At 36.2% G+C, this 16,629-nt stretch overlaps 1 protein-coding gene across 7 annotated transcripts in view; it reads left to right on the plus strand.

Moving 5' to 3' along the window:
• Positions 1–15,692, plus strand: part of LOC113656439 (band 4.1-like protein 1) — a 97,592-nt gene extending 81,900 nt beyond the window's left edge. For 2 of the 7 annotated variants that reach the window (XM_047807998.1, XM_047808007.1), the window contains 11 exons: positions 318–404; positions 534–2,069; positions 3,612–3,662; positions 5,338–5,643; positions 6,530–6,655; positions 7,631–7,726; positions 8,280–8,327; positions 8,812–8,901; positions 9,575–9,655; positions 9,790–9,906; positions 10,285–15,692. In XM_047807998.1, coding sequence (XP_047663954.1) covers positions 318–404; positions 534–2,069; positions 3,612–3,662; positions 5,338–5,643; positions 6,530–6,655; positions 7,631–7,726; positions 8,280–8,327; positions 8,812–8,901; positions 9,575–9,655; positions 9,790–9,906; positions 10,285–10,290 — 2,544 coding nt within the window. In that variant the 3' untranslated portion in view covers positions 10,291–15,692. The remainder of the gene's footprint in view (positions 1–317; positions 405–533; positions 2,070–3,611; positions 3,663–5,337; positions 5,644–6,529; positions 6,656–7,630; positions 7,727–8,279; positions 8,328–8,811; positions 8,902–9,574; positions 9,656–9,789; positions 9,907–10,284) is intronic. The other 5 variants (XM_047808003.1, XM_047808001.1, XM_047808012.1 and 2 more) reach the window with 5 other exon arrangements.
• The last annotated feature ends 937 nt before the right edge of the window (positions 15,693–16,629 follow it).

Below are 16,629 nucleotides of genomic sequence, written 5' to 3' on the forward strand. Positions count from 1 at the left end.
TTTTGTGAATACAGGATGTTCTAGTATGTGTGTTTGCATGGACAAGAAAATTGTTACTTTTTCTTGACAAGGCTAAATGCAATAGTTGGTTGCTTGTATTGTATTTGTCCAATTAAGCCAACTGCCAGAATTTCAGTGGTTATAAAAAGTGCATTTTTAATAATTGTTTGTCTGTTAATGTTTACTTGTTTTCAGTGAAGTGAATAACAGAGTCTCTTATTTTTTTAACTAACCTTAAACTGTAAATGGAGCATAGTGAGATAGCGGTTAATTACTGTTCTTCGCTTTCTCCTGCTGGTCTCTGTCATGACCGTCAGGAGGCAATTGGAGCAGGTGGAAGGGAACCTATTAACAGCCTTTCAATGGAGGACATCATCCAGAAGACATTGGTGATTTCGCCCGAGGTTGCTTTGCTTGCAAATCTTTAACTCCTAATGAAATAAGCTTTAACTGCCATATTTACCTTACAAAACTTTATCTTCACCTTATTTGACAGTAAACGCTAACAATCTTCCATTTGTATCAACACATAGGGTTCTGAGGAGTGGGTGTTAATTGAAAAACAGAACACTTACCAACTTGACTATGAAATGGAAGAGACAGATAAGAGCAAAGCCAATGTTTCTCCTCTGCCTTTGGTTGCTGAAGTACCTTTAGAACGAAGAATGATTCACATTGAAGTAACTGGTGAAGATGGTAAAGAAATGCAGGTTCAGATGGACACCTTTCCATCTCCTAAGACGCCAGAAAACGATGAATCAAAGTATGGGATTGGCCTGAGGGAAGACCAAGTACAAGAGGTGTCGACTGAACCAAAGACCACAGAAACCAAGGTGGTCAAATTACAAGAATCAAAAGAGGAATATACTTCAGACAAACCGCATAAAGAAAGGAGACCACAGAGTCTGAATTTGGGAAGACAGGAATTTGTTTATGAATCTAAAAACAAGACCTCAAACATACAGCAAGAGGAATCTGATGAAGACAATAATACATCTGGAAAAGAGGTGACACCAACCAGGAAACCAGGAATTGAAAGCTGGTCAGAAAACCTGCCTGAGAAGATAGAGGAACAAATGAAAGAAAGGCCACTAAATGAAGAGAAGGAAAAGGAGCTTAACAAAGCCATTGAAGAAAATCCAGCAAATCCTGTTCTGGACAAGTCAGGGTTCGATGATGCCAAACGACAAGCAAGCGATCAACTAAAGGAAGTGTTGGTTGATTTGAAGAGCATTAATGTTGATGATCAGCAAGATGGTTCTGACTCAATCAATGGGCCCATAAAAGATGAGGTTAAAAGAAGATCAGAGATCAAGTTTGAGGTTACCAAAATCATTATGATCGACAACAGTGAAAATGAAGAGGAGCCAGAGAATGAATACAACCAGAGAATGGATGAATTTGTGGCTGAAAAAAAGATTAGCAATATTGAACAGGAGAGTCTAGAAGAGGTGCTTGCAGAAAAGGTGCAGCGAAGGACAAAGGTTGCAGGGCATGTTCATACCGAAATAACAAGGATCGTCCCATTGAAACCAGAGAGGGCAAGGAGTCAAGAGTACAGAGATGATATAGATATTGGTGAAGAATCGAGACAGATAAAAAGACATTTTAAAAGACATAGCATGTATGAATCTCTAGAGAGACAATTTGACCCAAGCGGGTTTGATTCCAGAGACACAAGCTCTTCGTATACTCTATTTACTTCCAACAAAATCACCAGATCTCAAGAGGCATCACCTTTACCCATGGTGGAAGTAGAACATGACATCTTGAGCACCAATGAGCAGCAATCAACCATGTATAGCGAGTGTCTGCACAAAGGAAATACTATTCCGTATGAAGAGTTGATTAAATATACCCCTAAAGCAGGGTATGAAGGTTTTCCCCAGTCTGATGAAGTGGCCATGGAAGTTCAAATGTTCTCCTCCAAGAACCAAGCACTGCAGAAAAGTGGACCTCCAACTCCTCCAGTGAAAACCAAGAAGGCCAGAGAGTCAGGACTGATCCTAAGAAATAGCCGTAATACCAGCAAAGAGCCTGCACCAGAAGTTTTGAAGAAACAGCATGGGGTAACTCTGCTTGGCATCTTCTGTTTTCAATCATTGGAACAAAGCATCGCATGAGCTTCCAGCTGACTCACACATTCCATCATGTTCCTTGCTATTGCTTGAAAACCCGTTTAACTTCTCCACCAGTTTCTATAAAGAGAGGGGATGGAGAAGGCCACATCGGTTTAGGGTTTTTGTAACATTGCCTGCGCATGAGACCATTAGGAAGCCCTGACTCTCCCATCCAACCCAACACCTTTGCTTTCCCCTCTCTTCAACCATGAGCTTTGCTTTTTCCTTCCAACCGAATTTCTACAGCTCCCATTTGTGAAGTTGTTGCAAGGAAATCAAGGCTCTCTTACATACCGTTTTGCCTCTCAGGTACTCAAGACTTCTCCATGCTGTTTGTTTTTGCAGAAGAAGTCATTGAGTTCCGAAGCGGACTCTTGAACGATTTGCATCGTGTTAACAATTCAATGACATTTTGCTTGGTATTCCATAACATCCATGATGTTCCTGCTGGAAAACAGTAGTACTAATTTCTCTCCAAGATCTCTAATCGCTTCAGCTAAATCTTTAACGTGTGTGAATTATATAAACCAGAAATTTAAGCAATTGGCCAGTCTGTGTAATGAAAACCATTTATCACAAAGCTACTTTTCTTGTACAGCACATCATGTGATGATTGAAGTCATAAAGAGAAATGTATGCTGCATGAGGTTTCCATCAAATATGTAATAGGCATTTGTAAAAAATCTAAAAATGGCTGTCATGAGACTCCTTGCCCTTCTCACTCCAACACAGAACCCGTTATTTTTTATCACACTTTGATTGCACTTTGAGGTGCAAACAGATTTTTTTTGGTGGAGAAACAAAGGAAAGGAATTTGAATTAGGCCAAGATCTGATGCAAAGAAAAAAAAATTCTCATTAAGATCTAGAGACACATTGGCATAAAAATGTGTGTGGATCCAGCGCTATGATAAACATGTGAGAGCAACATAATCTCATCTCACAATCTCCAACACTATGATTGCCGAAAACAGTGTGGCTGCTGTCGAGCTTTGAATCACAAGGTTTTTGCTGTTGGTTTGTTTTGATTGCCCAAGGCAGGCCCTGAAATGGCCAACCAAAGCAGATGGTGTTTTCATGACAGTGATAAAGGATGTTATTTTTTCCCCCCATTTTTGACCAATAGACTATACTGAGATCATGGCTGGAATGCAAAGTGTTTTAATCTCAATCTAGAACACCATCTTTGATGAATTTAACAAGCCAAATGTAAACAATGTTAATCAATTTAAAGAAATGATTTGAAATCCAAATATTCAGTGCACTCCATCCAGTTCTGTGCCAAAAGCTTTACCAGGTGCTTAAAAAGAGCTTTTAAACAATCTATCCTGCAGTATGCACTTTGTAAAGTGTCAAAAAAGTTCTCTTTCTTTCTTTCTTTCTTTCTTTCTTTCTTTCTTTCTTTCTTTCTTTCTTTCTTTCTTTCTTTCTTTCTTTTTAATGTACTATAGCTAACTCAAAGATGCTTTCTTTCTGTTTCCTGCTCTTACAGGAGCCTCTTTCCACTCCTGCCATTTACGAAGAGACAATAGATGAAGTCAAGGTCTATTATATTCACTAACTCCATGGTTATCCGTGCATCTTAGCTGTTTTTTTTTTTTTTGCATGGCTTTATTCCTCATTTTTAAGTGAAAAATTCAGAACATTCAAATCCGTCCACTCATCTCCAGTGATGAATCCTTTAATCTTCTTGGCTGTATCGATTTAATTTACAATTCAGTCATTTAGATTGCGACCTCGAAGCTTTAATTGTCTCCTCCAAAATTTAGACCCATATTCCAAATCAGAAGGATGTTCCACAGTGTAATTTTTACATAATAAAATCATTCATTTTACACAGAGCCTGAAAGACCATCAAGACGAGACAGCACTGAAGATTGAAACAGTTAAAATAAAAAGTCTATGTACTTACGACTAAAACTTAGAACTAAAACACGACTCCAACCAAAATTAGGACCAACCAAGAGACAGAGGCTAAAAACCTGGAACTAACCAAGATTATTGGCACTTAGTAATGTTTATTTAAAATAAAACTTTGAAAACTGAGGCTAAGAGGCAAAACTCAGATAAAACAATAGTTAGAGCCCTTGAGACAGACTAAACGGAAGTTAAGACCCTAAAATCTAGGATTTGCCAAGAGTTAGACCCTTAAATTTCGGGACTTATTACGAGTGTGTTCCTTAATAATTAGGACTAGCCAAGAATTAAAAAGAAAGAAGACTTTATTATAGCATTATACATTTAAAATATATCAACCTCCCAAGACCCGAGCTTTGGTTTGGCTTGCATTTTAGATGCAATGTGATGTCCACATATGTGGACACCAGTTCGTAGGAAGTTAAATATATAAATATATAATTATTAATATTTATATTATAAATATTATATTAGAGACCTAAAGACTGGATCAAGACAAGAGTCAGAGCTTTAGAACACAATTCACAATTGCTTCCACCTCCTCAGTCTTTTGTTTGTCACTCAAGTAACCGTTTGATTTTTTTTTGGAATTTGAGGTTTGAAGGGGAACACAACCATTTTCTCCACTTCCCAGTTTTTAGTTCCCACAGACCACAGCAGACTAACCACTAACCAAGCATTACAGTTTTCAAAACTGGGACTCAGTAAGCTTTATAGCTTCATATCCTGGATCTAATCTATCAAAATAAACAGATCCTAATCATGGACTAATCAAGGGTTTTAACAATAAATACAGTACTTAAACCTAAAATATTCAGCTTAAGCAAGAGATACACCCTACATTAAATACCCCCCAACGTATAAAACCCTAAAGACTGAAACTATTCATGAGTTAAAGCCATAAATACTGGAACCAATATATTAACTAAACATGCTAAACAACCTAAAAATTAGACAATGATGTAAGTAACTCAATATCATGATGATTGAATAAAGTTTGGACATCTAGCTTTTAACATGTTATTGCTACATTGCAGGATATGATCCTGCTATGTTAGCTGAATTATAAATTAAAGATTCACGTTAAAATGAACAGCACTGCCTCTTCCCCTTGACCACTTGTCACTTCAGTAACCTTGCTTTCACACTTTCCATTCTTTTTAGTTGATTGACCAACTGTAAATGTTGCATGTTCAGTTTCTAGACAAACAACATCATCCCTTCCATCAGTTCCTGTTCTCTTATTTAATATCGGTGGAGTAACACTGCCTTGCTGCTCCTGGTCTGTCTGTGTCCCACAGCGAAGGCCACTGTCTGCCAGTGAATACGAGTACGATCGTAACACAGCAGTGACTCTGAGGGATGCCCACCTGGGCATCGAGCGTAAGTGCTCCAGCATGACGGTCAGTTCCACTTCCAGCCTAGAGGCCGAGGCCGACTTCAGTGCGTTCATGGAACTTCATGGTGGACTGGAGGAGTCTTCCAGGAGCATGGCTGAGCACGGAGTTTCGGAGGACTTCAGCATCACCCGCATCACAGGATCTCATGATGGGCTGCTCACAAAGGAGAGAGTACATGAAGAACACATCCACCATGAAGTGGAACCTGTAAGGAACCATTTCCGCTGCTCTGGTTCCAGACACCAAGTTGTGGATCTACAGAACTCACAAATATGTCTTCCATCCTTTTTATTGGACCTTTGATTTTATTGTGTTTGGACATTTTATAGAACATCATTGGTTTTTTTTTTGGTTTTATTTACATTGGTTTTGAGATTTATTTCTTCCTTTTTTGGTAATCGTTTGATTTTGGTTGATATTATTTCCTTTTTTTTTTTTTTGGGTCATCTTTTTTCTGTTCATTTTCATCCATTTACATCCAGCCATTCAGCCTTATATCCATGTGTAATTTGTTCAAATTAACAATTTGAGTTTTTCATAAAACAATGATAAATATGTCAAAACAACCATAAAATCCACAACAGATAGTTGCCTTACTGTGATAAAACAATATATTATTCTTCTACACAGCTAATCATTTTACTTTCCAGTTAAAATTAATATCACTAGTTAGCCAGTTGGCACATTTATCTGCTAGCTATATTAGCAAATATTCTGTGCTTATGTAGCTCACAAAATTGTAGCTAATGCTTTATATAATATAAAAAAATTGTGTAAAGCTACTCTTTCTAAAACAAATGGGAAATATTGCTAACATTAGTCGAATATGAAGATGTTACTAAGTCAGTACAGGAAACATCAAGCTAGCTAGTTTACTTCAGGAAAACACATCTTCGGTGCCACTTTTCTAATCAGCATGAGGTAACGTCTGTTGTGAGAATATATTTCATATTTCTCTTTTGTGTTGTGTTATCTTTGTATAATATTGGTATGATTGCAGTCAGATAAACATTACTCATCATTATTAAAACTGTGTTAAAAGTAAGTGATTAAGATTGTAACGTAATACTTGTGTAAATCTGTTTCCGTTTAGCCGCCTGTGGCCAAGAAAGATAGGACCGCAGTGAGCATGGCGCATATGCTGAGAAAAGGAGACTCCACTGTGGAACCTCAGTCCAATGGTTCTGGGCTTCCTCACATTACAGACTTCCCAGATCAGGTACTGTACAAGATCAGTTGTAGTGTATTTCCTCTGCGCTCCTGGGAAAAATCACTACTGTTTTGATCATTAAAAAATACATTAAATTATTAGAACCGATTCACCTCCATAATAAATAAATAAATAAATAAATAAATAAATACTTATAAAACAATCTCAGTGACAAAACTATTGCCACCCCTAAGGAATAATTTTTTAGATTTAATTTTTTTTCTATAAATATATAATTTAGGAGATTTATTAAAATTAGAATTAAAATTCGTTTCATGACTCCCGTGTTTTTATTTTTAAACTGAATATAAAATAAATTGATAAATTATAAAATTGCTTAAAGAAAAGTATAAAAAAACTATATAATATTAAATAAACACAAATGATGTATGAATTACAGTTGAATATAAAATGAGTTTTAAGTTTTTTCCAGAAAAAGATTAAACCACCATGATTGTATACTGAAACTGTAAATTTAAGATCAAATTTCATTCATTTCCTCATTACAAGGTAGAATCTAGAATTACATTTATTTATTTATTTTTAGAAATTTCTTCTGCTGGATGACGTTAGTGTTAGATAATCAGAAAATCGACAGGAAATTAATGAGATAAAAGAAGGAAGACGATTCATTAATCTCCTCTGTGTGTGTGTGTGCGTGTGTGTGTGTGTGTGTGTGTGTGTGTGTGTGTGTGTGTGTGTGTGTGTGTGTGTGTGTGTGTGTGTGTGTGTGTGTGTGTGTGTGTGTGTGTGTGAGGCGCGAGATCACCGCCCTTCTGTGTACCCCACAGGTGTCTTATTAAAATTTAATCACAGCTTTCTGCCGTGCCGTTTATCTCTCACCCGACGAGCTGAGACAATTATTTTTAGAATTTGTTTTTAAAGTTGGCTTCAGGGAATATTGTGTATGTCCTTATAAGAGCAGGCTGTGTGAAACAAATGTGTGGTGTGGTGTGGTGTGGTGTGGTGTGGTGTGGTGTGTAGCAGCAGCCTGTGCAGGAGCTGGGTGACAGTGATGGTAACTGTGAGGAGACCGTAGTCTCCGACAATGATGTCATCCAGCCACAGGAGGGAGATCCGGTATGTTGTGTGTCTGCTCTCTCCGAGTGTCCTGTGTAGTCTAATCATCCTGCATGTGATGCGCAAACACACACACACACACACACACACACACACACACACACACACACACACACACACACACACACACACACACACACGAGCTCTTCTCTGTCAAACGGCCTCTGTCGTCTGTGTTGGCTTTATCGCTATATGTTTGGTGTAGACACAGTTTATCTTTTGCTTTTTTTTGTTTATCTTACAGCATTTTTTTAATTTCCATTGAAGATAACACGTCTAACTGTAAACACACACTGCCCTCTACCGGCAAACGTCTTGAACTGTCCCTATTTTTTTCCCCTTAATAGCGAGTTGATTGTGCCATCTGCTGTCTGGACACCGGCTTTGCACTTTCCTTTAGTGTCGCCGCTTCCAAACTAAAGCCTTTAAACTAACTAATTCAACTCTTCTCTCTCTCTCTCTCTCTCTCTCTCTCTCTCTCTCTCTCTCTCTCTCTCTCACACACACACAGTCACACACACTCTCACACACACTCTCTGATGGTCTGTTGCAGATGCAGAAACAGAGCAGGCTAAAGGAAGCAAAAGAGAACGGCTCACCTGTGAGTGTACACAAATATATATACACATCTACACTACACTACATTACACTACACTACACTACACTAAGGAACACTACACTACAATACACTACGATACATTACAATATGCTACAGTACACTACACTACACTATAATACACTACACTATAATACACTACACTACAATACACTACACTACAATACACTACACTATAATATCCTACATAACAGTACACTACACTACACTACATTACAATACACTGCACTACACAACACTACAGTACCCTGCATTACAATACACTACAATACACTACACTACATTACAATACACTACACTACACTACAATTTTATGCACCATAAGGACTGATGCTTAATTTTGTTGCCCTTGTGCAATTGCAATAAAGAATCTATCCATCCATCCATCCATCCATCCATTGATAGGTTCACATTTTGTATCCAGTTTAAAGTAAACTGTTCAGTCTGATATTCTGGGGTTGTTTTCCAGATTAAAACGGGCAGCACTGGGAAGGAATTTATCATATCTCCCATCAGCAACGAAAACGTCACTTCCACAACTACGACACAGGTCACGAAGGTCAATATTTTTCCTAAAAGCAAACCCTTTTGGAATTCATTATACAATTATATTGAATGGAACAAAGTCTGGGGTTTACCTAATAAATACTGTCTCACCAGTAAAGTGGAAGACTTTACGTGTAAAGTTATTCATTTAATTTACTCAGTGAGACAAGTTGTGGCTTTGTTTATTTACTTACTTATTTATTTATTTTTATGAATGTGTATTTACGCGATAGTTATAAATTTTTTTTAATGATTAATAAAATAATAAATAAAGCAAAATTAACCTTACATTACACTATTAGAAATCGGACTTACGCGCTTCATTGAGGTCTTAAAAGATCTAAGAAAAAAAAAAGAAAAAGGATGTATAGAATCTCTGAATCCTTTTCTTTTGGAATTTTATTGTTAGTTATCCCCTCTATAGATTTTTTTTCTTCTGTCGGATTCCTTTGGTGCTTTAATAAATGCATTGTGAATAAAATTAGTAGCAGTGTGAACGCTGGTTCTGTTTGATCACCTTTCCATTTTTGTTTAAATATTGAAAAATAGAAATTGCTTTCAGTTTCATTCTATTTACTTTTGCCTTGTTTTTCAAAATATTTTTTGAAAAAATATTAGCAATTTTTTTTTTGTTTGGAGTTAGAGAAGGTCTGAATGTAGAAATGTCCGCCATTCTCTGCTTGCAGACGGTTAAAGGGGGATACTCTGAGACAAGAATCGAGAAACGGATCATTATCACAGGAGACGATGCTGTGGACCAACATCAGGTGAAACGACATAAAGTGAAAGCTGAAAATTAAAGTCAGACTTTTTTGTGTAGAGAAAATGATATAAGACAAAAAAAAAAACACCTCAGGATTTATGATGAAATAAATCCTTTTTTATTTTCACTCCTTTTCAGGCTCTCGCGATGGCAATACAAGAAGCCAAACAGCAGCATCCCGACATGCTCGTGACCAAGGCTGTAGTGGTCAGAGAAACAAACACTTCCTCTGAGGAGAAACACAGGACATCCGAGGTGAGCCGAACTCTCTGAGTCGATTCGTTGATTCCTTTTTCGATTCTTGAATCTTGAACAGAAACGCTTGCATACTGAACTGCTCACTGAATAAACTGTAGCTTGTTGCATCACCAAAGATTCTTTTATGAGCGTATCATAAATCTGCACCTTTTTTTAAATAGATTCATTAGTGCAAAAGTTTGTGTCCCCTTTGCTTTAGTTTTTCTATTAAATGGATAGAATTTATTGTAGTTTTTAAATTCAAACTCTGTAATGACAATAAAAAAAGATTATTATGAATAAAGTGCAGATTTGATGATGTGTACAGTTATATGCCTTTGTTTGTGTGCGTGTGTGTGTGTGTGTGTGTGTGTGTGTGTGTGTGTGTGTGTATAGTCCTGATCACAGACTCATCAGACTCATCTGGAGAAAGGAGCCTTACCTTCAACCCCACCTTCTACAGCCAGCTACAAGAGGCTAACCGATGCTACTTAGACGATCTCGCACCCCGAACACACCCCGGCCTCTGGCTCCTCCTCCCTTAGACTCTGATGTCATAACCCCATCAATGCAGTGCACTTCCCCTAAAATCGACCTTTTCGACCACCACACTTCTCTTTCACTCCTCTGTTCACTCTTCTACCCTGAACTGTATACATGTTGATAGCAATCTCCAGTTTAGTCTCTTAAACTGTGAATAGCAGAAACTTCCTAAAACTCTGGGGTTAAAAACAAAAACAAACAAACGGAAAGTAACCCAGCACTTGTCTTGTGTGTGCCGTCGGCGTCGTCTGTTTCATAAATTTACATCTGGATCCTTGCTCTAAAATACCCATAATCCTTCATATTTACTGTGGAATACTTCTTTTTGTACTTCTTTTACGCATGACTTTAGAAGAGATCGGACGCAGCCGGGAGTCACGCTTTCACTGTTTCTGCTTGCTGTCACTTATACGATGCTCACCTGCTGTCTTTTATATATATATATATATACACACACACACACACACACACACACACACACATATATATATATATATATATACCGATATATATATTTATATATATATATATATTTAAAATAGATTATCAAAAAGTGTTTGCTTGTTAATTACAACTGAGCGTATTTATCGATTATAAACATACATATGCATGATTAGCTGGTGTTGATGGATTAAGAGTGCGATCTTTGATGTCCAGCTAGTTGCATTTTCAGATAATAATATTAATCATGGACATAACATTCGTAAAGTCCACTCAAATGCCATGCAGATTAATTCTATACACGTGTCATGCATTGCAAAAAAAAAACAAAAACAAAAAAAAAAACAATCAAAAAAATCCCTTTTTTCTTTCTTTTCGTTTTCATAGCGTCGGTTTCCCGAGTGCCCGAACCCCGGCGTGTTTTACCGTATCCTTACTGAAAGATAATAATCAGAATAATTATAATGATAATTATTATAATAAGAGTTATATAAACCGTATCTAGAGTTACAGCAAAAGAATTTAGGGGGGGAAAAGATTTTAATATAAATGTTGTATCTAAAAAAAAGTTGAAGTGATGTTTTATTTTTATTTGATAAAATGTACGAGTGAGAAAGATAAATATATATATATAAAAATATTTAAATGAATTGTGAACGTGAGATTGTGGGTTTTCTCCCTGCGCCACTGACTTCCTTTATAATGCAGACATAAAGCCTGGCTTCATAAAGGAGGAAGAGATGTTCGAATAACTTCAAATCCACTTTATTTGACTAGAAATTGGAAAGACGCGTTGTAAAATTTACTCGTGCACAATCGGTTAATAGTTTTCTGACACCTTGCTTTTTTTGTTTTCCGAGTTGTTTCATAATGCTGAATCATCGCTGAATCCAAACATGCCTTAAAGCTGAATAAGAGATATTTCAGGATTAAAGAGAATACTCAAAACCGGCTCACTCGCACTCGCACTCTCACTCCCTCTCGCGCTCGTACTCATGCTCTCTCACTCTCTCACTCTATCTCACTATTTACTTCCTTATGCGATCAACTGAAACTGCGAGGAATCGACCGTCACATAGTTATGATCTTAGAGCTACACTAATTACAATAAACCAATTAGAAAAAAAAACATTTTTTAATATTAAAGATTTACATAAGCAGTAATAACTAATAATATGAACGGTGGCTTCATGATTAGAACGTTTGGGGTCGGGGTCGTGTCGGGGGTTCGATGCCTGTCTCCGCCCAATGTTCTTCCTGTGGGTCTCTGGGTGCCCGGGTTTCCATCTTTAATCCACGGACGTGTGTCGTAGACTGATCAGATTGGTGTCTCTAAATTGTCTCTAGTGTGTGAGATTGGGCTCTGAGATAGTTTGGCCCCCAGCTTGTGCGGCAACTCCAGCTTCCCTGCATGATCTGAACACGGATGTTAGGTTTAACTGTAATCACATAAAATGAACAAATACATCTATTTGACTACGGTTTATCCGAGAGCTTTAAAAGAGCATTTTTCCCCCCAGTATTTTGGCCATTGAACCTCACATTTTACTCAAATAGTAACAAACATTAAATAGGTTTCTAACACAATATTTATGTGTTCAGAGTTAAATTCCCTCTAAAATGCATGCGAGAGCGACCATATATTTTCCTTTAATATTTGTCCCCCATCAAAAATTAGAAAACATGGCTTAAAGTTTTTTTTTCTTTTCTTTTCCTTTTCTTTTTTTTTTAAATTAACAAGTGTATTAAAACTTTCTCAAAATTTATTATTGTAATTTTATGATGATATTCTCTTCAAACCAACCCTGGTTTGTATTTCTTAAATTCACGACTAAAACCTGAAAGTGCATTTTTATTCTTCTCAATAAATTTGCTTCTTATTTTCTATTTAATTCATTACATAAAATAATACATCGTTAAGTTACGTCGTACTCTTTAGTCTGTATACTTTAACAGCGTCAGTGATCCTTAAATTACTTTACAATATCTGTTTGTTTAAAGCTAGACAGGATGTAGTTGTCATGGTAACAAGAAAAATACAACTTTAGTACCTGTATTTTTGACAGTGTGTCATATTTCACATAGAACGATTCAAATCCAAACTGAAGATCCTTTTTCCAGACGAGAAAACAGAAGCTGATCCTTATTTTTGCGGCGTTTTCCTCTTTTATTATAATTTATTATTATTTCTATATGCTCGGTGTCCCCAAACTTTTGCCCTACAGCGCAAACTCCTTCCAATAATAAATGATCCTGTCCTGTAGTTATAATGCATCTCTTTTAACTACAGATTTAAAACAAATGGTTCCTTACAAACATCACGTAAAAACTGCAATTCGGCGAAAAAACATAGACAAATCTTGCATTCGAAAGCTTCACACACTCACCTCCGTCTTAGGCCACGGCTTTCTGTTTCTCTTATGGTTATGGTTTTCTCGGGGATGAGAAGTGTCTCACGTCTGCTGTTGTAGTTGTGTGTGTGTGCGTGTGTGTGTGTGTGTGTGTGTGTGTGTGTGTTTTTTTTTTTTTTCATTTTTATAGCTGATTATTTTCAAAGTCTGTCATCACTGGAGTTCCTGAATCATGTTTAAAGACTATATGAAATGTCACCAGGCTTCCACAGAGTTGTGTTTAATACACTTTTATTTTTAATTATTATTATTATTATTATTATTATTATTATTATTATTATTATTATGTTGGCTATTTGCTTGTGTTTCAGAAAGTGATGGTCTGGTTGCATTTAAAAAGCAAAATGCAAAATGCAAAAAAAAAAAAAGTGCACTTGTATGGTTTCTGCCGATTTGTTCGAAAGTAAAATTCAAACCTGAAGTCTGGATCTGATGTATAAATGCAATCGAGGTGTAATTTAATGTCTGTCGAGTCTGTGGAGTGTCTTTAAAAAAAAAAAAAAAATCGGGTGCCTTACTGTCAGAGTCACTGCCACTTGCGGCAAAAGACGAACAGTTTTTCAGTATTTCATCAGCGGGAATAAAGAGATATACAGATATAGGATGGATATACTGTAAATGCACTGAAGTAAGGCAAAGTGCCTTGTATATATTTGGGCAGAGAGATACTCTGTTTTTCTCTTTTCTTTTAACTCTTTTCTTTTTATTCGCAGCCCATAATGTTGAAAAGTTTATAAGGTGTTTATAACACATGCATAACCGTTGTAAAGCAACGCTGATGGATTATTAATTTTTTTTTTTTTAAATGAAAGCTAGTTAAAGTTAAATCTCGATAGCATTAAGCATTCTAATCCTCTCTAAAACAACCCATGTTCTAGTCTTCTACAGTACATTAGAACCTTCAGGGATTCCTTCTGAGGTAAAATACAACATCATATGGCCTCGAGAACCCAAACATTTCTCTGGCTTGTTTGTCCGGAAACATCTTTAAAGGTTTCGTGTAGAACCTTCGAACAGCCACTTTCCTTCTTAGAAAGGACTTTAGATGCGTTTAACCCGAAACCATCCAAAGGAACCTTTGATCGCATTCATAAAGCTTCTCTGAAGTTGTCCTTAATATCACACCTTTCAGGATCAAATTTAGAACCCTGTCTGGATCTCTTACTATTTTTGAAGTGAAGAACATTTCTTAGAAGCAAAGAATCCTTTTAATACTGTACTGAGTTCACAAACAAACGATTTTGAATTAAAAACACATAAGTATATCGGGGGGGGGGGGGGGTTCTTTACATGGGTAAAGATTCTTGGCTTTCCAAATAATTTCACTGAAATCCTCCGTTGTTGTATTCTGCATCGAACCTTCATACTGTAGGTTCCACATGAGCTACAAACCGTAGAACCTTAATGAAACCTTTTTCATGCAGTTTGAGTTGTTTATAAAAACAATTCTTGGCTAGTGTTTTTGTGTTATCCATCATAAAGCCTTAAAGTGTTGCCCAATCATACATTTATTTTTATTATCCACCGAGCCATATAATATCCAAAGAACACACAAAGAACCTACTGTAATGTTCACATTTATAAAGCATGTGAATCATCTTATTAGGTTGTGCTTACTAGAATATTTTCATTGAAGTTTAATCGAGAACTGCAGTATTATCTGTTTTGTCTGATTGGAAAATGTACAACTAACAACTAATTATTTTCTCTCTTAAAACGAAAGGTTCCAGGAAGAAGCAAAAAGCTCTCCATATACAGTAGAACCTTTTAGTAAATGCTTCTTAAAAAAGACAATTTTTTTCCATAGTCCTGTAAAGATCCTTTTTATAGTCAAAAGATCCTTTTGTGCAATGGAAACTTTCCATGGATGATAAAGATTTTTTTTTTATTTTTTATACAACCATAGACACTAACAAACAACCATGTCGGAACCTTTATTTGTGAGAGTGTATGGTCAAAAACTCCACAAAGAATCCATGAGGAACCATGACACTTATGAGACATCTTCTCCGATGTGCAATCTTTAATGGACTAAATAATAGGATACACCACATACAGTAAATATCACCGCCCCTCACAAATCCATCAGTACTGCTTTCCAAACAGATCCTACAGCACTTATAAATGTGTTATAAAGCCCTATGTACCCTTGTGTTAGAGATGTTATTTTGTCTAGCATATAGCTGAGTGCATGAATCTCCAGCATTTAAACAATAAGAATGAAGCCTACGCTACAGAAAAGTCCTGTTCCACTTCAGCACCTAATGACCTGTGCATGGCATGAAACATAGACCCTTCTGAGACTCTTATCCTTCTCCATCACCTACTTCTGGTTCTTCATAGTCGACCCTGTGCTTGATGGCGTGTTTCTGCTGTATGTGCATTCAGTCAATAAATTCCTCAATCCAATTCTAGATTTATTTCATTTAATTCTAATAAATTCTAAATTGTTGGACAGATTTTTTACGTTCGCTTAAGAATTCTTCATTCACAAGTCCATACCTTTGTGAATGGCCAATGATTTTAAAAAATAATAAATAAATAAATAAATGAATAAATAAATAAATAAATAAATGAATAATAATAATAATAATAATAATAATAATAATAATAATAATAATAATAATAATAATAATAATTTCACAGAGAATTCAAAGTTCCATAGAATTACTCACCTTTCTGGACAATCCACAAACTTTCTTGTCTTTTCTACCTGCTTTTCTAGATCTTCCATAATACTTCTTACTCTTTTTCTCAGCTCTTCAAAATACCTTCTCACCCATTCTCCTCTTTCTAATCCTTCCACAAAGCTTCTCACCTTTCTGAGAAACCCACAAAGATTCTTGCCTTTTCTCGGTCCTCCACAAATCTTCATGCTTTTCCAGATCGTCCATGAATCTACTTGCTTTTCTAGATCTTTCACAAATCTACCTTTTTTATTTTAGATCTTCCACAAAGCTTCTTGCATTTTTATTTATTCAGCAAACCTTTCCATATCTCACTAACTTTTTCCCTTTTCTAAATCTTTTCCATGAAGCTTCTCATCTTTCCAGACAATCCGCAAAGCTTCGTGCATTTTCTAGATCTTCCACAAAGCATCTTGCTATTTTTTTAATCCCAGGCTGGTTTCATTTAATTGTTTATTTATTCAAGTGTATTCAGAAAAATCTGGAACCTTTCTGTATAGAGAAAACATTTAGGGGTTCCAATTATAAAGCAATCGATAGAACCCTTTAAGGTTCTATGTGGAACCTTTTCTTCTAAGTCTTCTAAGATTGTATTTGTCGATGATGTACAGAGCCGTTTCTATTGTAAATTATATTGTAAATATGTGGTGCAGGAATCT

The sequence above is a fragment of the Tachysurus fulvidraco genome, chromosome 2 (assembly GCF_022655615.1).
Source record: "Tachysurus fulvidraco isolate hzauxx_2018 chromosome 2, HZAU_PFXX_2.0, whole genome shotgun sequence".
Classification (NCBI taxonomy): domain Eukaryota; kingdom Metazoa; phylum Chordata; class Actinopteri; order Siluriformes; family Bagridae; genus Tachysurus; species Tachysurus fulvidraco.